Source organism: Abramis brama (genome assembly GCF_963993115.1).
Source record: "Abramis brama genome assembly, chromosome: 12".
Classification (NCBI taxonomy): Eukaryota; Metazoa; Chordata; class Actinopteri; order Cypriniformes; family Leuciscidae; genus Abramis; species Abramis brama.
The window spans coordinates 15,377,873-15,400,360 of NC_139974.1; the positions used below are offsets into that span (position 1 = coordinate 15,377,873).

General features: G+C 38.3%; 1 protein-coding gene across 1 annotated transcript; it reads right to left on the reverse strand.

The window, feature by feature from the left end:
• Positions 1-59: 59 nt before the first annotated feature.
• On the reverse strand, positions 60-21,315 carry jazf1a (JAZF zinc finger 1a). Its single transcript, XM_084131343.1, has 5 exons — positions 21,053-21,315; positions 9,972-10,044; positions 6,090-6,286; positions 4,656-4,825; positions 60-2,694 (listed from the first exon to the last, which is right to left on the reverse strand). The coding sequence occupies exons 1-5, from the start codon at positions 21,165-21,167 to the stop codon at positions 2,548-2,550; spliced, it is 702 nt and encodes a 233-aa protein (XP_083987469.1). The 5' UTR covers positions 21,168-21,315; the 3' UTR covers positions 60-2,547.
• Positions 21,316-22,488: the final 1,173 nt, after the last annotated feature.

The window sequence follows — 22,488 nt, forward strand, 5'->3', positions numbered from 1 at the left end:
ACACACCAATCATCACGTCAACACTGTATGGACAATAAAACGCAGAAACAGGCACCATACTTGTTTGCTTTTCTTTATTTTTGTAACATTGTCCTAAAGTTTACATTGCAGCTTAAGGATAAAGACATCTCAAAAGAGTCTCTCACTCGCTCGCACAAACACGCACACATTATACATCATCTCGCATACAAATTGCCTCGGTTCCACAAAACATTTTCCACAAAAACATACAGTACGAAAATATAATTTCAAAAGCACTTTACAAAAGACTTGCAATACAATACATTCACTATATAGTATATCAAACTCCCTCCAAAATAAATGCATCTCAGTCACATTACTACATTGTAGGTGTGAGGAATCACACGGATCCTATCCAGTAAAATCATGTTTAACAGGTTTTAGTTTGTGTGTCAAAGCTGCGACCAAATGACTCTGTAGCCAAAAAGAGGTACAAATGTGGTTACTGGTACAGCGTCCAAAAATACACACATACAAACAAACATGACACCGGATGAATTGGAAAATAAGAGGACAGTGAGTCATCAACAATGAGTCACTCACAGATAGGCATCCAATACTGTCTTCATTACCTAGCTCCAGTTTTTGGCATCTGAATTATAGAAACTATCCATTCATTCAATTTTTCTTTCTGTGTCCCATCTTAGCACCTCTGACAAAAAAGTACCATGTATCACCATGTTTTTGGACATGTACCCTGATAATAACTTAAAGTACCATATAAATACCAAGGTATACATATCAAAGATCCATGGTAACACAATCTGATACCATCACTGTACCATGAACAGCACCTTGTTTTTCCAAGCTTCATATCTGGAGATTTGGCAGTGCCATTTTTGGTCCGTGTTGTTTAATTTGACCGACCCTTACCGAGAAAAACAGACTAGTGGATAGGAAAGCTTACTTGGTCCTTCTCTGCACCAAAAGTTGAAGCTCTTAAAAGTTGTTAAAGACATTTTACTATTGTAAACTGTGGTATGCTTTATTTGGCCGACAACAGGACCGATGCAAATTAAAGTTGAGAAAATATATTCAGGCGTAGCTATGCATCTGGCACTATCGAACTGTAATACTAGCAGTAACAATATAAAGTAAAGATTTAATACTTTTGACAACAAAGATTGTAACAGTAAGACTACAAGCCAAGAGACAGCAGAGCAGCTAAGCCAGAAGTCATGTCATGCTAGCAAGCCTAGAATACAAGGCAAGCAGAGGGCTAACAAATACATTTACACAAAAACAACCACAAAGACAGTCCCAAATGTGTCAAAAATAAAAGCGAATCAACAGCAACGACCGAAATAAGGATCCTACGAGCTAAAAACTGACAAAAATACTGCAAGGCTGAGTACACAAACAGAAGTTTAGGTCCTCTTTAAGGCTCCTCCACTAACAGGCACCAATCGGATAGCCAGGTGTGACCCGTTGTGTTTGGCAGATCGTCCATGTTTCTTTTTCAGTTGGAGAAGAATAACTTGGCACTTCTGCAATGCTGGTATATCAGCAGGGTAACAGGGCAGAATAAATCTGCCCTTTGTCTCTCTTTAGGCTGACATTGCACCGCATTTCCAATGCGATTATTGTTGGCTTCAACAAAAGTGTGATTTCACTCGGGGATCGTGGTACAAAATATTGCTCAGAACTCAAATAAAACTAGACGCATGAGCCAGAAACCATGTCTACGTCACATAACTGCTGGAAAAGGCCTCATGCAGAGAATTGAATTTTACGCTGAAGATGCTGTCTTCATGCTAGCCGCATGCAAAACAAACTCTGGAAAGGTAACTTTACACTGCGTAATGTCAGCCGTTTTGATATTGTGTGTGGAATGTTCTGGAACGAAGTGAGTGGAAGTGAGTTTCTCCGGTTTCCTGGTTTGTTTGTCAGAAAGTTGGCAGCTGTAATTGTGACCTGAGATCAATGTCCTTCCAATTCAGACAATAAAAGACGGTTCTCTACAAAGCAAATAAAAATATGAAATGGTCCATAAAAAGGAGATAACGTTCTTGTATAAAACATAATATAAATGTTCTGCAAAATATATAATGGAAAATAAAATATTTGGATAATACAACTTAGCTACTAATATATATAAATGTCTTTATATAATTTTATATGTACACGTTTCAACGTACCTACTGTAGTTTTCACTTGAAGTAGGTGTGATGAACAAAAAGAAATTACCTAGAATCTCTCAACTCTTCTTTTCTGATTTAAAACCATTTTCTCTGAATTGACTTTAAAATCAGAAACAAATGTTTGTTGTCCTAATCTTCCTAGTAATTTTCATTTATCAGTGGCTGTGCCACTTAAAAATTAAATAAAAATAAAGGATACTTTAAAAAAGAAATGATATACATGGAATGTGCAAATGTACAAGTATATCTACATACATAAAATCACACACATAAAGAGGAAAGAAAGAGAAAAAAAAAAAACGAAATCAGCATTTGATCCCAGTTAACATGATCCAGAAATGTAAATGAAATGATGAATAGGTAAACGTGAAAATGACTGTGTGTATCACAGGGGTGGGTGGAAGTTGATGGTGTGATGTCTAAGGCCTTGAGAGGTTTTATAGCTTTTCCCACAGCGACACTTGAAGGGCTTTCTCACACGGATCTGTGTCCTGTGTCCGTTTTTAGCATGGTACTTAATACCATTCACATTCTGGAAGAAAGAGAAGTTAGAGGGAAAAGCGAGAATGAGACCAGGCCTAAGGAACTTTCCAGAAATAAAGAACATTTAGAGTATATATATACAGTAGTCAATATTTGAAGTGGATCAAAACCTTTCATCTAGGTTATACATGAATTTTGAACAATACCCGTTCTTGTCTTAGGACAACTTTGATGAACTTTTTTGATCCACTTCAAATGTTGACTACTGTGTGTATATATATATATATATACACACACACACACACACACTCAATATGGACTAAAGTATTGGGACACCTGATCATAACACTTGGGCCATCGAGTTTTTCTGTGGGAAGGTTTGCCCATTCATCCAGTAGACAGAGCATTTGTGAGATGTTGGACGAGAAGGCCTGGCTCGCAATCTCCGTTCCAGTTCATCCCAAAGGTGTTCGATGGGGTTGAGGTCAGGGCTCTGTGTGGGCCAGTCATGTTCTTCCACACCAAGCTCATCCAACCAAGTCTTTATGCACCTTGCTTTGTGCACTGGGGCACAGTCATGCTGGAATAGATAAGGGCCTTCCCCAAACTGTTCCCATAAAGTTGAAAGCATAGATTTGTCCAAAATGACTAGCTATGGTGAAGAATTAAAGTCCCCCTGTAGTCAATAATTTTATCCCTTAAAACTCATCTTTGATCACCAAAAGAACATATTTAAAAGTTTTTTTCCTGTGAAAAAAATTCTTCATGCCTTAAAATAGCTTGAATGTAACTTGACACCCTTGCTTCATTTTGTATATGCAAGCCATGAATATGCTAATTAGCCACGCCTCCACTCACGCCAGCTAACAGATTCACACAGCCAACTTACTGAGATAAACGCTGCACAATGGTGTCGCTCTTTACAACGTCGGACACATAACGGTAATTTATATGATTGGCCTTTTGCTTGACTGTTATCAAATAGCTTATGATGTGTTGCTAATGTTACACAAACTATGTTCCCGTTCGCCATCTCAGTCTGCCTTCAAACAATCATCAGAAACGCTTTGAACAACTCAGAACGTCAGTGGAGAAAGGCATATATTTCATCATAACATCGTAATATACATCATACACCCGCTACACTGCTAAATCTAGCCGATTTTTCATATCAACAAAAAAAATATACCGGGATAGCCTGACATCTCTTGAGACTCCCTGCTACTTCGCTGTTAATGATATGCTAAAGCCCGCCGGCACATTGACGTGATTGGTTACAAGGTAGTTTGTGACGTCAGAAACACTAGCGATTTCAAACCACGTTTTTGAGAAATTGTGAAAACACTCAGCAATGGTGTTGACTTATGAATTTGCACATGGTTTGTTTTAAAGCACATTAAAAACACAGCATAGACATATAAACAACATTAAAAACTGATTTTCACCACAGGGGGACTTTCAGATTTCTCTTCACTGGAAGTAAGGAGCCTTGCCCAACCCCTGAAACACATTCCACAAAGCTCCCGCTGCGTAGTTTTTGTGCTGATATTAATGCCATGGATGTTTAGAACTCTTCAGACATGGAATCAGCGGAGCATTGGCAACTTTTACGCACCATGTGCCTCAGCACTCCGTGACTCCTCTCTGTAACTTTACGTGGTCTTCTGATTTGTGGATAAGTTGCTGCTGTTCCTAAACGCTTCTACTTTCCAATAATACCACTTGTAGTTGACCATCGAATATCTAGCAGGAATGAAATTTCATGGACTGACTTAGAGTGGCATCCTGTCATAGTACCACGCTTGAATTCACTGAGCTCTTCAGGACAACCCATTTTTTCACTAATGTTTGTAAATACAGATTGCATGGCTAGGTGATTGATTTTATAAACCTGTGGCAATGGGTCTGATTGAAAAGCCAAATTTCAAGTGTGTCCCAATTCTTTTGTCCATATAGTACTATATATTATAGTATATCTATACATTATGTATATAGTTGTGAGTGGAGTACCTTGTATCTCTTCTTGCATCCTGGAACAGGGCATGCGAAGGGTTTCTCATCGCCTCCGTTCATACACATGGAGCTGAGGATGGACTCAGAGCTGATGGCACTTTCTGTAGTCCAGGACTCGTCGCTGTCAGAGTCTTCATACTCCACTTCCTCCTCATCACACTCACTGCCTGAGGCGCACCAAAAAGTTAAACTCTTTAATTAGTCATTTATTTGCTTCATATATTAGCTGATGAAAGAACTAATGAGAACTGAGAGTGTAAATGTGCCCTTTGCTCCAATTATCCAATGTTTCTTCATTAGGGTTCTAATGTGTTTTTATTGCCACAGTTCAGTTCAGACTTAAATGGGTCATGAATTAAGAAATCAAATATTCCTTGACCTTTTGACATATAATAGATCATAGTAAAAATGACCTCTTTAAAATATCCTGTAAGTTTCAGAACTCAAAACTTCCTCATTAGTCCAAAAACAGCTTTTCTATAAACCAAGCTGTCAAAATGACTCGTTTCAGATTTGTCTCAGTATGGCATCCTAGTGCAACGAAAGACTGCCTCTGCAGACAGTGTTTACTTCACTTTACTGTGGATTCGTTTTTAAACAAGACACAGTTTGACGCAGGAGACTACCCTATTTGGATTCGACAGTTATGTCGCAACTCACAAGTGTGTGCGACTAACAATGTTTTTACCATGTGTCACTATTGATTTGTCTGATACAGATCGTTTGATATGTACTCACTTTATTTTCACTTTACTGAAAAAACGATGAAAGAATAACAGTAAGACAAACGATGATACATTCATTCATAATTCGTTTACATGAAACACCGCAAGTTATCCTTTGTGAACTGTAACTGTAACTCAATGTACAATGTAAGGCTGAATTTCACCAGTTGCCATTTTTCAACATCAGAAACGTGTAATGGCGCTGAAAATTATTTTAAAATGCAAAACTGTTACCCAATCATAACAGTGGGTGTTTACTTCCAAGACTTGAATGCGGTCCGCCTAAGAGTGTTTTAAAGAAAGGGTCAAAAACTGGATAGAACATAGCATATAGCTTCTAAATTCTGACTTTTTAAATATAAAATGTTGCTTACATTACAAGTGGACCTCAGAGAACATAAGATTTTTAAATAATGCAGTTCATCATGACCCCTTTAATATTTCTAAAATAACCACTTTTTATGCATCATAGATTCAGCGCAATTGAAACTAAATGACACTGGCTTATTTAAACAGCATAAAACAAACAGGGAATGGAGCAGCTGAGGTGCAGGAAGTGTGGATGTCACCAAAAGCTTGGATTTAAACCAATGGGAACTTTTGAGGGCATGCACACTGACATTCAGTTAGTGCATATTCATATTAGTGTATATTCATATATAAATCTAACTTTATAATCATGTAAAATCCCACAAACTCCAATAACCTGTAGGTGTGCTGCTGCGGAAGGAGGATGAGGGTGTGATGGGAGGGGTGACGGGTGGAGTTAGGCTGCCGTTGCTATGCCGCGGAGGCGTCGCTGTACTGTTACGCGATACACCTCCCGTGACTGATATAGCAATTTTGGGTTGGACCTTCTTCTTCTGAGTTTCTTGCTCTCTGCGGGCTGCTTCAGTCATGAATCTAAAAAACAAACAAACAATAAGCAACATTAAGAGATTGAATGTGCAGGTACTGGTGTACCTGAGGACTATGTTCATGGAATTACAGTGATTTAAATCTTTAATGCAAAACAGAAAAACTACAATTGTAGGTGTCAAATACTATGGCCTCCTTCTGTACTGACCTCCCAAGTGCTTCATTTATTTATTTATATTTAATGCATATACATGTTATTTTGAATTTATATATGCAAGCAATATATATACCATTCAAACGTTTAGGGTCAGCAATATTTTTTAATGTGTTTGAAAGTCACTTATACTCACCAAGGCTAAATTTATTTGAACAAAAATTTCAGTAACTAGATGTACCGCATGGCGGTACAAAATATGACCGCCGCTCAGGCCTGCACTGGCTTTCCACAAAAATAAATGACGTGGAGCAATTTGGCTGTATTGCGTGTTTATGTATATAAGTTGTATATTTTAAAAGACTGTCTGGAGTATTCCTGTGGATCATGGATAATTTAGAGTTTTGTAATTATTTGCCATTACTATTTAAGTTTTATATCAAAAGTCATTAGTTTAGACACTTAACATCCATAATGTGAAAACGTCACATCCATAACAGTGGTTAACAGTAAAAAGCGACTGAAGTGCCCTTGAGCAAGGCACCTAACCCCTCACTGCTCCCCGAGCGCCGCTGTTGTTGCAGGCAGCTCACTGCGCCGAGATTAGTGTGTGCTTCACCTCACTGTGTGTTCACTGTGTGCTGAGTGTGTTTCACTAATTCACGGATTGGGATAAATGCAGAGACCAAATTTCCCTCACGGGATCAAAATAGTATATATACTTATACTTATACATACTAAGTATGAAAAATCTGTGGGTTTTTTTTTCAAAGGACCCTCCCATTCAATTTATACAAACCTCTACCAAACGGTTGAGGTGCCTGTTGATGGTAAAAGTCTGTTATCTGACTTTGGCATGGGTTTGTTGTGTTTTACTGAAATAAAAAACATTTTTTCCCCAAAAAAGTGGTTTTATCTTGTAGCCCTGGTCCCAGAGTTTTAAAAAAACAATGTTAACAAAATTAAACTCATTCCCACTGTACCTAGTAGAACACTTAAGTAAATGTCCCATTGAAATTAATGGGATTTTATGGATTTAGGTGAAGAAAGTGTACACATAATACATTTTGGTCTGTACCATGAAGAGAAAACTGATTCAACTATATAAACTATATATTTTCTGAAAGCGTAGACTCTCAGGATGTGATCTAACATGGCATGAAACATGTCCCACCCACGTCATTAGTATACTGCCCAAGCATAACACATTGGGTATTGGTAAATCGGGTATATGGCTGATACCTAAAAAAAGTAGTAGTATGTGCATTTCTGTCTGTGTGTGTGTGTGTATGTGTGTGTGTTTGTATATGTGTGTGTCTGTGTGTGTCTGTGCGTGTATGTGTACGTGCGTACATGTGTGTGCGCGTGTGTGTTTGTGTGTGTGTGTCTGTGCATGTGGATTTGTATGTGTGTGTATGGGTGTGTGTCTGTGCCTGTGGATGTCAGTGTGTGTGCATGCTTGCGTTTGTTTGTATTCCTGCATGTGTGTGTGTGACAGTATCATCCTAAACCAGCAACCCTTCGCTCAACAGCACCATCTACAGGCCGATGAGTGTACAGTCACTAAATGTGCACATAAATGAATTTATTTTATACCCCCCCATGGATGAAATTCTACGAAACTTAGCATACCCCCAGAGGATGTCAAGTTAATCATACACATGAAATATGGTGCAGTTCTGAACATCTCCACTGAAGATAGGGGCGATTAAAGCAGAATAATATTGCATTTTAATTTTTTTATGGGAGGGGCGCAAATCACAAATGAGTGATTATGGGCTAGGTTGATGTGGGCCCTTAAGACCAACATACCATAAAAATGTCTTCATCCTCGGTGCCACGGTTCAGGTAGTTATTTAGGAAAAACTGCATTTTTTGGGTTTGGGGGGGCCCAGCGAGGGGGGGGGAGTGGCCCTCGGGGACCAAACGAAATTTTTCCGTAAAAGTCTAGTGGGGCTACATGCCCACCAAATTTCATGTTCCCCGGTGTTTCGGTGTCCCTGGTATCGTTGACGAAAAATTCAGATGAGAAAAAAAAAAAAAAAAAAAAACTTTGACAATCGATTATGGGCTAGGTTGATGTGGGCCCTTAAGACCAACATACCATAAAAATGTCTTCATCCTCGGTGCCACGGTTCAGGTAGTTATTTAGGAAAAACTGCATTTTTTGGGTTTGGGGGGGCCCAGCGCAGGGGGGGAGTGACCAAACAAAATTTTTCCGTAAAAGTCTAGTGGGGCTACATGCCCACCAAATTTCATGTTCCCCGGTGTTTCGGTGTCCCTGGTATCGTTGACGAAAAATTCACGGGGGGCCCAGCGCGGGGGGGGAGTGGCCTCCGGGGACCAAACAAAATTTTTCCGTAAAAGTCTAGTGGGGCTAAATGCCCACCAAATTTCATGTTCCCCGGTGTTTCGGTGTCCCTGGTATCGTTGACGAAAAATTCACGGGGGCCCCAGCGCGGGGGGGGAAGTGGCCCCCGGGGACCAAACGAAATTTTTCCGTAAAAGTCTAGTAGACCAACATACCATAAAAAATTCTTCATCCTCGGTGCCACGGTTCAGGTAGTTATTTAGGAAAAACTGCATTTTTTTGGGTTTGGGGGGGCCCAGCGCGGGGGGGGAGTGGCCCCCGGGGACCAAACGAAATTTTTCCCTACAAGTCTAGTGGGGCTACATGCCCACCAAATTTCATGTTCCCCGGTGTTTCGGTGTCCCTGGTATCGTTGGCGAAAAACTCACGGGGGCCCCAGCGCGGGGGGGGAAGTGGCCCCCGGGGACCAAACGAAATTTTTCCGTAAAAGTCTAGTAGACCAACATACCATAAAAAATTCTTCATCCTCGGTGCCACGGTTCAGGTAGTTATTTAGGAAAAACTGCATTTTTTTGGGTTTGGGGGGGCCCAGCGCGGGGGGGGAGTGGCCCCCGGGGACCAAACGAAATTTTTCCGTACAAGTCTAGTGGGGCTACATGCCCACCAAATTTCATGTTCCCCGGTGTTTCGGTGTCCCTGGTATCGTTGACGGAAATTTCAGTAAGGTGACAAAAAAAACAAAAAAAAAAACTTTGACAATCCCTATATGACTGCTTTCGCTAGCTACGCTAGCGGCGGTCATAATTATTATTACAATTAAATATACATATTACAATTTTAAAAACACATATATTTGACTATATTTTAAGTGATGGCAAAGCCGAATTTTCAGCATTATTACTTCAGTCTTCAGTGTCACTTGATTCCTCAGAAATCATTCTAATATGCAGATTTAGTGCTAAAAGAAACATTTCGTATTATTACAAATGATGAAAACAGTTGTGCTGCTTAGTTTTTTTGTGGAAACTGTGAAACATTTTTGAAGATTGTTTGAAAAATATAAAGTACGAACAGCATTTATTTGAAATTGAAATATTTTGTAACTATGAATGTCTCTTGCTGAATAAAATTATTGATTTCTTCACAAAAAAAAATCTTACTGACCCCAAACTTCTGAATATAGTTTTAATTTTACAGTATAATTACAATTTTATCAATATTTTATTACGCAAATTAGTATATACTACATATTTCAATATACACACCTATTAATATAGCTCAGAGCAACGTATGTGGGCTGCTGCAGCTCCTGCCTCTCCAGAACTCTGGGATCTGTATCTGAGAGAAGAAGAGAGAAAACACAAACATATATCACCGTAAAACACACAGGATAAAGCTGAAGTTAAAGATGTACACATATAGCTCAAGGCAAACACTGTGTATGCAGTATTACATTGGTGATCACATCTTGCAACATCCTGAAACATTATTTTGCGTTGTGCTTACTGTAAGTTTAGTCAAACAAGTACCCCTAATGCCCTGCAGGCCCGACACAACCGCCACCACACTTTTTCCACTCTGCTTGTGACAGCAGGCAGCTTCCAGTGCCTGAGGCACACCAGGCAATGCTTCAAACGTTCCTCTGCCAAGTGTGTGTGTGTGTGTGTGTGTGTCTGGTTATAGTCTGTATCATGGCCTGAGACTGCCCTCATGTGGCAGTCTCCCTTATGATGACTGATCAGTATGTGTCTTATTTCTACATGTGTGCACATACTTACACAAAATGTTAATTAACGAGGCTATTGTTTACCATACACTCACTGTATGTGTGTGTGTGTGTGTGTGTGTGTGTGAGAGAGAATTGTACGATGTTAATTGCTGCTTAGAGCTCATTAAAACATAAATGGTGCACAGAAGACCTCACAAAGAGAAAAAAAGAGACACTGCTGAGTGTGTGTAAGTGAAGCTGGCACATTCTGCACAATTATTTTACAGAGGTTTCAATGACCATGTGGAGAAAGAAGAAAAAGAAAAGCAGGGTTTTTCACGTTCAAATGGGTTGCATTGCATGTGTGTGCACAGTTATATTTGTCTATAACAGGCAGTGTATATAATAGGTCCCATATGTCTAAATGAGGTATTCCTCAAAGTCATTAAAAGCATTCCAACATGTTCACTTAACCATTATTCTCCTTTAACATGGAGCAACTTCTACGCACACTTAATGCTTTGTAGAATGTGCCAGATTTTGCATGTGAATAAATATATTTTCCGCTCTGTCACATTTCACATAATCTGTAATAAGCATGACTTGAATCCCAAAAGACAAATGAATGGTAAAAATAGAAGAGTAGCTAAGTTTCCTTGACGTCTTTAAAGGAAACCAGTCAACCTGTGTCTGCTTCTGCCTTAATCTCATCAGAGTGCTTTCTGGTGTCGGCAGTGCATGGATTAGGCCTTCCTCACCTCATAAAGAGGACACACACACACACACACACACACACATCTGTGTATCTCAGGTGGTCCACTGAGGTGGTCTTCATCAGTGGTTTATTAGCGTTTCCGAATCATTTTACCTGCTGGTGTGGTGTGCCCTTTCAATCTTAAACATACTTCACATTTAGCAATTAAGAAATGAAAACTAAGTGAAAAATTCAACTAAATGGTTCAAATGAAATACAACAAATAGTAAATACTTATCTGTGGGCTATCTATCAAAAATTACTCTACTGGTATGAAAGTATAGTTTTAACCTTGAATCTTTCGTTTAACCAACACATCAGCATTTTTTCCCCTATTCTATATTTATTTTCCCTTAAAATTTTCATACAAGACACACAAATTAGAGTCACAAATTCACCTTCAATGAGTTATCTAGAGTGACGTTCTTGCAAAACATCACAATTGTATATTGGGGTTTGTTGAAAAGTTGAACTAAGAGTTTAGAGAGCTACAATAAAAAGAAATTACTCACCCTCATGTCATTCCAAACTAGTATGACTTCCTTTCTTTCATGGAACATAAAAAGAGACGTTTTGAAGAATGTTTACGCTGCTCGTTTTCATTACAAAAACAGTGGATGGAACCCCAGAGTTGTCAAGATCTGATTAATATATTAAAAGCATTGTAAAAGTATCCTAAAAGTTGACCGTTTCACTTTTATTACAAGATAAAACACTATATTACTTAGTCTTTTAAGTGGTGTGATAGATTTGTTTAAGGAACATACTTAAATGCTACTTGGCAGCCTTGGTTCACTTTCACTGTCATTATATGAAAAAGAGATGTTTTTTGCTGGACATTCTGCTATTAATATTTCCTTTGTGTTTCATGGAAGAAGTCAGTCATACAGGTTTCAAAAACATGAGGGTGAGAAAATGATGATAGTTTTTTTTTTGTGGGTTGAACTGCTCCTTTAAATCTTCGTAACTTTATTCTGGTATTATGCGTGGGGGAAGTGTAATTATGTGTGCCAGGTGCAGAACAGTGACGGGAGGGCAGAGTTAATGTTTTCCAATTTTATGATTTCCCTTCACCTAGAAAATGGAGGCACACAAGGTCTTTCCACAGGAAAAGTAGCAAGGAAATACAGAAAGAAACACACACACACTTAACATTCAGTGCCTCTTAAACTGAACGCCCCGGAGTTAATTTTCACATTTAGCAATAGCGGCCGTCATAATTCAGTACAAACAACAACCATCCTTATGGCAGCAGGAACTTGAGTTGAAAGCACCACTCGTCACAACCAGTAGCAGTAATATTGCATTTTAATGGGCCATGACCAGTATTAAATCCCTATGAAATCTTTATGTAGGGCTAATAATACTGGGCCCTCTGTGAGGACATTAAAGAACTTTCTCCCATAAACATGCCTTTTATTCCCAGCCATATCATTAAATCCTCTCCTATTTACTGCTGTCCTGAATACTGATATGGGATCAGGTGGATCTAAATTAGACGGAAATGCATCCTTGTAAGAACATTTTGGATTAGCTGGAATCTTTTTAAGAGGGCTGAAACCACCAGAAGAGCAAATGTGCCACCCTGTGGTGGAGAACAGCACAAAGACCAACAGAAAGCAATATGTGTGTCCCTGTTAGTGTGAGTCTGTGCATAAGTCAGAGGAGCCTGGCGTGGAGCGGCGTTGCAGGAATGCCGGGTTTGTTTTCCAGACGGCTAATTAAAAAGCAGGGGAGTGTTTTAATGCGCTGGAGAGCAGCAGGTCTCCGGATGGAGGGAAGGGGGGAGGAGGGGAAGACAGGCGGGAAGGAGGGGATGGAGAGAACTCTAAACGAGACTGTAATTACACTTCTCGGAGCTCAGCAGGATACAACGCTCCAAACACTTCCGTATGTACACGCAAACACAAGCAAGCTCAAGGACGAGCACACATATGAGAAAGGAAACAAAAACATAAGCATTCACACACAAATCATGCACACCAGCACATACTTACAAACACACACTGGGTTTTGGGTGGGACTAGGAAAGCTGGTATAATGGATTTTCCACTGGATCTCACTAATTGCCTCATAAAGAGGCCTGAGGATACACACACAATTAAATCATAATGATCTAAACAGAGAAGAACAGAATTTACTTCTAAAATTATAGTTGTAATTTCTTACTATTAGTTTCATAAACTATTAGCCTATAGCAATTATTGCGACTATTATTTCAGACAGACGCCCCAAAATCCATTGTATATCTTCAGACAATTATTAAGAACAGCATATGGACCGAATATTCACCATAATATCACTCGGTAAACAGAAACAATACTGAGTAATAAAGATGCAACACTTCCCTTATATGGATATGCCATGATTATTCATCACCAACCTCAACCAAACCTCAAAGCTATACGAGAACTGTGCAATTAGTTATACTACTTTTTGGGCCTCAAAAGAATAAAACTTGGACATTTGCAAGCCTTTCCATACTTTTTGGAGCTACTAGGGCAAACAAATATTGTGTAACAAGCCTGACATCTTCTGGTCACTGAAAGAAACACGCCCAAGTTTCAAAATTCACTCTGTCTACACAAAATTCCTTACTTAGGGTTATATTAAGAAAATAACAGCATTTAAAGTATTATGCTAGGGTAGCATGAGCACAATTTCTTTAAACAGTTCCAAACAGCGCTGATTTATTGTTTAGCTTTAAATGGTTTAGTGACTCGTGAAAGAGTTGTGTTTATGCTAGCGGTGACTATTAAAAACTGCTCGGGCTGATGTTTTGTTACTTATCTCTTCCAGTGTTTTACTAAAACCCTTCATCTTTCACCAAAGTTTAATTTAGTTTTATTGTTGCCATGGCTGCGCTGTCAGCAGAAAATGCTTAGAAACCTGCATTGATGCAATGCTCAGATAATATTAAAGGGGACCTATTATGGAAAATTCACTTTTACATGGTTTGAACATAAATGTGTGTCAGCAGTGTGTGTACACAACCACCTTATAATGATAAAAATCCACCCACTCTTTTTTTAATTCCCATAAATCATAAGCAGTCTCAGAACAAGCCGTTTGCAGATTCTTGCTTTTGTGACATTGCAAATGCCTAGACCCTGCCCTGAATGAGCTGTAAACAGTCCGCCATGTTTATCTCCTCGCCAGAGCATTTAACAGCAGCATTCAAGTAAGAAATGTAGTCTTATTAAAGCTACTAAAGCTAATTCAATCAAGAGCAGTGAGTGATTTTCGTTTTTTCTTTTGTTGTCCGATTCATATTAACAGCATATATAGCAGTAGGTATTGTATATTACGCTGCTTTCACTTTAATACACAGATTTAGTATATACATGTGATTTCTTTACTTGTCATTTACGTTCACAAACATAACCGACTGTGTTTACCTGAACTTCGTGTGTTTTTGACATAACCTTGTGTGTATTTGACAAGTGTTTAAGCGCGATAAGATGTGAAAGAGAACTTGGTTTAAAACTCGCAGTCTGACATCTAGTGTGTGTGCTTCGGATGTGTGTCACTGCTTTTGACTGAATCACTTTTTTATCTTTGATATTAATCAATTTGTATTTAATTCATACAGTGAAGAATATACAGTGTTTAATTTTTACATTTGATTATTCAATTTCGGTATTATTTTTTACTACATGTTAAATAATTGAATAAACTTAAAAGTGTATTTAATTTGTATATTTTTTCTATTGTATTTGTCCTATTGTTTGTAATTTACTTCGTTGTTCCTATTTTTAATATAAAAAATAAAATAAAATTGTCTGCCTTGCTTTATTACAGAAGACTGTGTATAATGATTTTAGTCAGCTTAAAGGGCATTTGTTTTATAATATTGGGTTGACTAAAATGGGAAGAAAAACTAAATAAATTTCAAGGTTTTTCCCACCCCTAACCAAAACCGAACAGATGTTTTAGTTTTTGACCGAGTATTGGAGGCTTCGCCCTCTTCTGGAAAGCAGGGTGGGGGCAGCAGCTCATTTGCATTTAAAGATACATGCACGAAGACAGCATGTTTTTCCTTCCACTTAAAGGTGCTCTAAGCGATGTCCCGTGTTTTTTAGGCCGAAACATTTTTTGTCACATACAGCAAACATCTCCTCACTATCCGCTAGCTGCCTGTCCCATGAACACACTGTAAAAAAACGCGGTCTCTGTAGACAGCCCAGGCTCCACAAACGGCAACAAAAACAAATTGGCCCAGCCTGGACCACGAAACATAACAAACAGTGTTCCAGCCAATAACCGACAAGAATGATTTGGGGGTGGGGGTTGGGGGGTTAGTGCATGTGCACATGAAGGGGGGTGTGGGCAGTGGAGGAGAGAGAAGCATGAAGAGGGAAGTTAGCTAGAGGAGAGATGCCCTAGACAACGACTAATGTTAGTAGGGCTGTTTTCGACTAAGGATTTTCATAGTCGAATCTGATTCGTTAGATTTTGCCGTAGTCGACTGATAGTCGAACCTTTTTTTTTTTTTTTTTTTTTAGATAGCAGCTAGATTTTTTCCATTTCAAACAAAAGAGCTAAAAGAAAAACATGGTGTGTAACAAATACCTTTTATTCATTTAAAGCCAGATGAACAAAACATATCACACATATATCATAACATTTCATAAACATGAGGAGCAATATGAGAGAGAAATTTGGTGATCGTTGTTTAGGTACATTAAACCACGTAAAGCTTTTTCACGCCCATGAGAACCGTGTGGAGTCAACTCACAGCCGCTCCGCTGCCCTGCTGAAAATGTGAAGCAGAAACGCTTAATATCAGATAACGTCCATAATAATTGGACTCTGGGTTCGATTTTTTTTTTACCATTTTCAGTGGTTATGAGGAGCAATATGAGAGGGAAATTTGGTAATCATTGTTTAGGTACATTAAACCACGTAAAGCTTTTTTCACGTTAGGACTTAGCCTATATATAAAGCCCATGAGAACCGTGTGGAGTCAACTCACAGCCGCTCCGCAGCCCTGCTGAAAATGTGAAGCAGATTTTTGAATACATTTTTATTTATTTACATTAGTAAGCTACAGGACATCGTCTTTCAAAACATGACCTGCGCGAAAGCGGAAAATATTTTTTTGTACCCAGCCCTTCTGAAAATGCGAATGCGTCTCTGTCCCCAGCACATTTCAAACCAAACTGACGCCCATGTATTCGACTATGAGGTTCATAGTCGAATCAGACCTCTCCGAATCGAATCGTCGAATCCTCGACTATTAGAAGTCAGCCCTAAATGTTAGAATTATATTCTCTTGAATTTTGATATGGCCGACACACGACCAAAGAGACGACGTTCCGATGAACAAATAGCAAAGGGGAGGGAGGGTCGAGCTAGCCTCCGTTTTGTTTGACAATACTTCGAACGTCAACAAGAAGTGACGTCACCCAACATCGCTTAGAGCACCTTTAAAAATGGGCATTTACAACATGGTATAATAAATGATCTGTGGGGTAATTTGTGCTGAAACTTCACAGACACATTCTGGGGACAACTGAGACTTATATTACATCTTGGAAAAAGGGGCATAATAGGTTCCCGTCCCCTTTAAGAGACGACAACAAACACAGGCCGTACGGCTCTCAGTTGTTTAGAATTATGTCACCTGTTACCTACGACATGTAAATACAGAGAGCAAATGAGACAGGCATGTCTGAACAATTTTCCACAGTCACAACACTAAACAACAACTTACCAAAATACATGTCTGAGTACCCAGAGGACAATCTCGCTGACACGGGGAGGGTATGACATAATGCAAAATTCCTTTCGGCCTAGGCAACTAACACAGATATACCCAATGAACTTTCTCTTTCTGTGTTTGTTTGTATGCATGCATCTCTTTCTCAAACTCACCCTGACCAGTATCAAGACGCACAGCTGTGTTTTGAGGAAGCTTTGATCCTCATGTCAAATTATCCATATATTTTACTCAAACCATATGTCAATAAAGCAAATATATAATTTAGTTTTCTATTTGGGGCAACATGACATCTCTTTCTTGGTACTATTTGATTAGGCTACCTAATGTAAGTGCACAGATCTGACAGTCTACAAACGTCTCTCAGGCGTGTCGTGGTAAAAACACCACAATTTTACCACAAGGAGGCAATATTACATAAGTTCATGTAACTTTGTACTCCCTCAAAGCGTAAAGAAAGAATGACTGCATGAAACTGTAGCCCACAGATAACTGGTCAATCTGAAAAACATCTAGGACAAGGCAGTTTATCTAATTATTTTACAATGTCTACAGTCTACTTGATAACAAAAGGAATGAAAATGCACAAAAACACCATTCACATTCAGATCAAGTGCATTCACTTTGACAGAAACAGCATTGCAAAATCAAATTGCAGTACTTAGTGTAACAAGAAAAGTTGGTCAAACACCAACATGACGTCTTAACATCTGAGATGATATTGCTTGTAACACTGCAATAACACTTTATTCTGGAAGTAGCCTAATTGTATAACTACAATTATGTAAATCTGTTTGCCTAACATCACTTAAATGACCTTGAGGACAAAAAAATAAATAATCTCATCTACATATCAAACAGCTTCCCTGAAGAATATTAGTGTAAAATTATTCAAAATGTAAATGTTTGCAAGCAGACACAACCTTTGACTATTTTTAACTATCCATATGAATTCACATTAACAACTATGGCACATAGTCAAGACAATACTGGTGTGCAGTGAACACATAATACACACAACAAATACTATTGCAACGAAAAGAGTGTTCCAACTAAGTCCTGGTTGTTTTTATTTATTTATTAATAAATGATTTAAATAAAGTTATATTGGATATAGCATGAAGACTTTTTGAAAATAAATACATTTAATATTAGAAATGCACTGGTTTTAAAAAACCTAACTGACTGATGCACAGTATTAAACACAGTAAATGCAGTTTTAATAAAATTTGTCAAAAAATAAAAAAGTTTAGGGCCATGTCAACTCATATTGTTCTGATATATTATGCAAAATGCATCTAAATAGCTTTCACTGCTGAGACAAAACTAAACTATAAACAGCACCAGGGCTCTTGATGGGACTTAAGATCAAAAGTCACTTTTCCAAGGAACCTTGTTTTAAAATTGTTTGTAGCTATTTTATCAATTCACATTTTGTATGCATTTATATCAGTAAAAAATGATAAGCAATGACCTGCCATCACTAACACTTCATTTGTAACACGTGTGTGCGGTTTCCTAAATCGATGAAAGAAAGGATTTGGAGACAATCATGGGACGTAATTCAGGAGATGTAGACGGAGTCTGTATCCTGCTTTTTATGTCAGCTGTCTAAAATATAGGTTGTCTCAGTCAGGCTTCACATTAATCTCCCAACACTATAGTGAAGAACAAACTAACACTAACTCAAGCATAAAGGTGCTGCTTAATAATTTAAAGTTATAATTTTATCATGACAATCACATACAATTTTGAATTTAAATTTTAACAATCTTCTTCATGACTGGCAAACTGCCAAACCAAGCCACAGCATGGGGTTTCCACTCAATAGGATTATTATTGATTAGCAGTATTAATGATCTTTGTGGAAAGCTAAGGGTCTCTCATTGTTGTGCTCATTAAAACAAGAGCTCTGAGATCAAATCCCTAACCCCAAATGTCAGATCTGTGACCCCCTGAGGGAAATCAGGCCAGCTGATCTTTTATGAGGCTACAGTGACAGACACAGACTGGGGTGCAGGTGTGTTTCATTCTGACAGAGGCCTTCCATTGTGACGTCTGCAGCCAGTCACTATGGAGACAAGTGTGGCACAGCCATCAAAATAAGAGAAGCACAGCAACAACAAAAACAAAAAAAACTGCATATCCGTTAAATATAAACATGCATTTTTCCATCACAGATTAGCAATGCATACAAATATTCTTTTAAGAAAGGTCTTAGTAGGGGTATTAGTAAGGTCACTGAATACTAAAACAATAATTACCATAGACAATATATATTTAACATTACTCCTTGCATTGATGCGGAGACAATACTTTTTCATCATCTTGTTATAACAACTATATGTGCTTTCAGAGTTTCAATTTGAATTTCTACATCAATAATTCGATTCAAAGTGGTAACTTTGGCATCACAGTGCACTTTCATTTTCTTTTAGTGTACCAAGTTTTGCAGTGCACACCGCTTAAACCTAAAGTTAATTCTGTTTCATATAGTGATCGCTAACTTGGGATTAATATAAAAATAAAAAATGTTGTTTCTAAATCTTCACGCAGCTGTTAAGCACCTAAACAGAGAATCATTCCTGTGGAAGTTGACAGACAGCTTGAATACACAACATTAGCATAAACAATGGCTCTCCACAGCAAGCACTAATTACGATAGACATGGCAAGCCAATTTTACATTTATTCCATTAACAAGAATGTATTTTTACTAGTTACTAGCATACATTTACAGGCCTGTCACGATAACTACTTTTTGTTGGGTGATATATTGTCCCAGAAATAACTGCGATAAACAATATTATTGTAATTTTAAGACCATTGTACGCCACTGATTATATAATCATATCATAATATAACTGCATAATAATGCAAGTAGGCCAACACACTTTCAAATGACAAGGAAAGTTTACTTCTTAAGAATATTTAGATACTTTAATTGAAGTGCCAAAAAATTAAATATCCTAAATAAAAAAACTTGAATAAACCTTGTGCAAAGTAACAAGTAGAAAAAAACAAACACAAAATGCACAAATGGCACTTATTTTAAGATTTTCCATCTTCAGATGTTTCCCTGACCTTCTTTTCTCAGTAAAGTAAGGGTGTACATTATTGCTGAAAAACACAAACCCTACTTAGTAGTCATATGTCCATATGAACAAAGGCACAGATGCCTCAACAGGCCATTTCTGCTGCTAAATCTATTCTTCTAGAGGCGTGTTTTTCAAAAGTTGAACTTATTTTAACTTGAGTTTTTTTAACCGCATGCTTATAACCCTGCGTCTTGCACGTGATGCTGCCAAAGACGCGAGCCAAACAGTCAAACATGTCTGTCTAGCGTATCTTAACATAGAAAAACATTGCAGTGGAATGCAAAAACGCATTCTCTGTGAAAACAAACAAGACACTTGAGACTGCCGCGTCCTGTGTGAAATGGCATTAATTATAGCTGTGAACGTGCACCATTAAGCGCTGTCAAGTTTAATTTAACACCGGAACAGTGCAGCTTTGAAACCGAGTGCTTTTGAACTGAAAACTTTGCTATTAAATTATATTTGCATCTGTGGTTAAATATTCATTCCATTTATTTATATATTTAGTATTCATATGTAGGCCTATACCATTTCTAGGAATACATACCAGCAACTATTCAGCTGGAATACAGTTTAATAAAGTTTGATCGATAGATACTAGTGTCCATTTAATGAACAGATAGTAACTGTTCTATTATGTGATGAATACATATTCACACTAGTAGTCAATCTATAAATTAGTAACACCAAAAATTATAATTATGATTATTCATAATATAAATGAATAATTATGATTATTCATAATTATGACTATTGAAACCCTAAAATTACTAACACTGCTAGTTACTTCAAGCAACACATGTTAAAACAGCTTGCCACACACAAACAGGCCTAGATCTAAACAGAGCAGCGTCTAGTAACCGTGCACCCGTCGCTAAAACCTACTTATGACTATCTATCGACATTTAATTAAATTGAGTCGGTGCTAATGTTTTTAAATTTGCAGCGAGTTCATGCAAGTGAATTAGCGCGTCACTGCATACAACCCAGCCAAATGCTCAGCGCACAGACGCGCCTTCTCGCCGCTTGAGAGCGACAGCAGGCCGAAAGCGGAGCGCTACTCACCGATGTGGTTATCTTCGATATGAACGATGAGCTCGGCCAGGGACTCGAAGTGCAGCCCGCATCCGCCAAACCGGCAAACGTTGGAGAAGAAGGAGGCAGCCGCGACGCCCGTCATAATGGATGTGTTGGCAATGGTCCGTGAGCTTGCAGACCGGCGGAGGCAGAGGCTGTGCGGGATGAGGTGATCTAATAGCCGGCAGCTCGTTGCAGCAGCAGCGGCAGCGGGGATTGCAGCTGGAGCTGTTTAGACGGCTGGCAGCCAATGGGAGGGGGATGGGGGGGCAAAGCAGCATGACGGAGGAGGAGGAGGAACGGCCAAACAAACATGCTGCTGTTCAATTCACCTGAGCGGAGAAAAACGAGGAATGCTTGACTGAGAACCCAGGTGAAAAAGACGTGTTAAATGTATTAAAAATGCATTAAAGTATATTTGTATTGTACTAAAAACATACTCAAGTACATTTTTTATATATTTAATAGTACGTCTTTTTCACCTGGGAAGGGACACATAAGCAACTATATTATTGATTATTTCAGTGCATCTTTTGCTACCCTGCCTTTAAATGTGTAAGGTTGAATAGTCCCACTGCCTGGGAATGCAGAAACAATCCCGATTAACTTTTTACTTAATAAACTTAAAATGATCATTACACAGGTATTACACTGTGTGACTCTTCCAAGTGTTCATACATTAAGCACTTTACTTCTGCATATCTTTTCATATGGAATTGTAATGCAGTGGTCATTAATTTCACAGCTTTTGGTGCCTATCTTTAAAAAAATGATGTCCGTTTCACAGACAAGGCTTAAACCCTATTCTCAGACTAAAATAAACTACATGTTTGAGCTGTCTTAACTTAAAGCAACTTGCACTGACATATCTGTCAATGTCCTAATTTAACTAACCCTTGTGTGTCCTTATGGTAATTTTTGTTATTTTCTGTATCATTTGTATCTGTATCGTGTTTATGCCAACTGTTGGCACAAGTGTGTATTTTTATTGGAATTTTACTATTTCACCCCTATTTCCTTTAATAAATCTATTGTACACTGTAGGTACACAAAATAGACCTTAAGGACAAAAATGTCCCCATTGAAACCCATTAAAACCGCTTTCATTCTGTTGACAAGGCTTCAAAATTAAAAAATGTACTATTTTTTACCAGATGATGCCAATTTTCTCAGGTTTGGCCTATAAAGCAAATACTCGCTTTATTCCTGTTTTCTGTTATAGAGCCAATTGGTTAAATTCTGCAGCTATAATTGTGCGCCTGTGTTTGTATGGATGTCAGAGTGTGGTTTGTATGTGTGCAATAAAAAAACAATTGTGTGTGTGCATGTAATATTTGAGAGAGAAAAACTGTACTGTACTGTACTTTACTGTATTGTACTGCAAATCACAAATCCAACCACTGTGTGTACCAGCAGAGCTTTGC

Coding starts and splice junctions, on each gene's coding strand:
- jazf1a (XM_084131343.1), bottom strand. CDS start 21,167: ATGACGGGCGTCGCGGCTGCCTCCTTCTTCTCCAACGTTTGCCGGTTT. Junction 4,826..6,089: donor CCGCAGCAGCACACCTACAG/GTTATTGGAGTT, acceptor GGTGCGCCTCAG/GCAGTGAGTGTGATGAGGAG. Junction 2,695..4,655: donor GATGCAAGAAGAGATACAAG/GTACTCCACTCA, acceptor TCTTTCTTCCAG/AATGTGAATGGTATTAAGTA.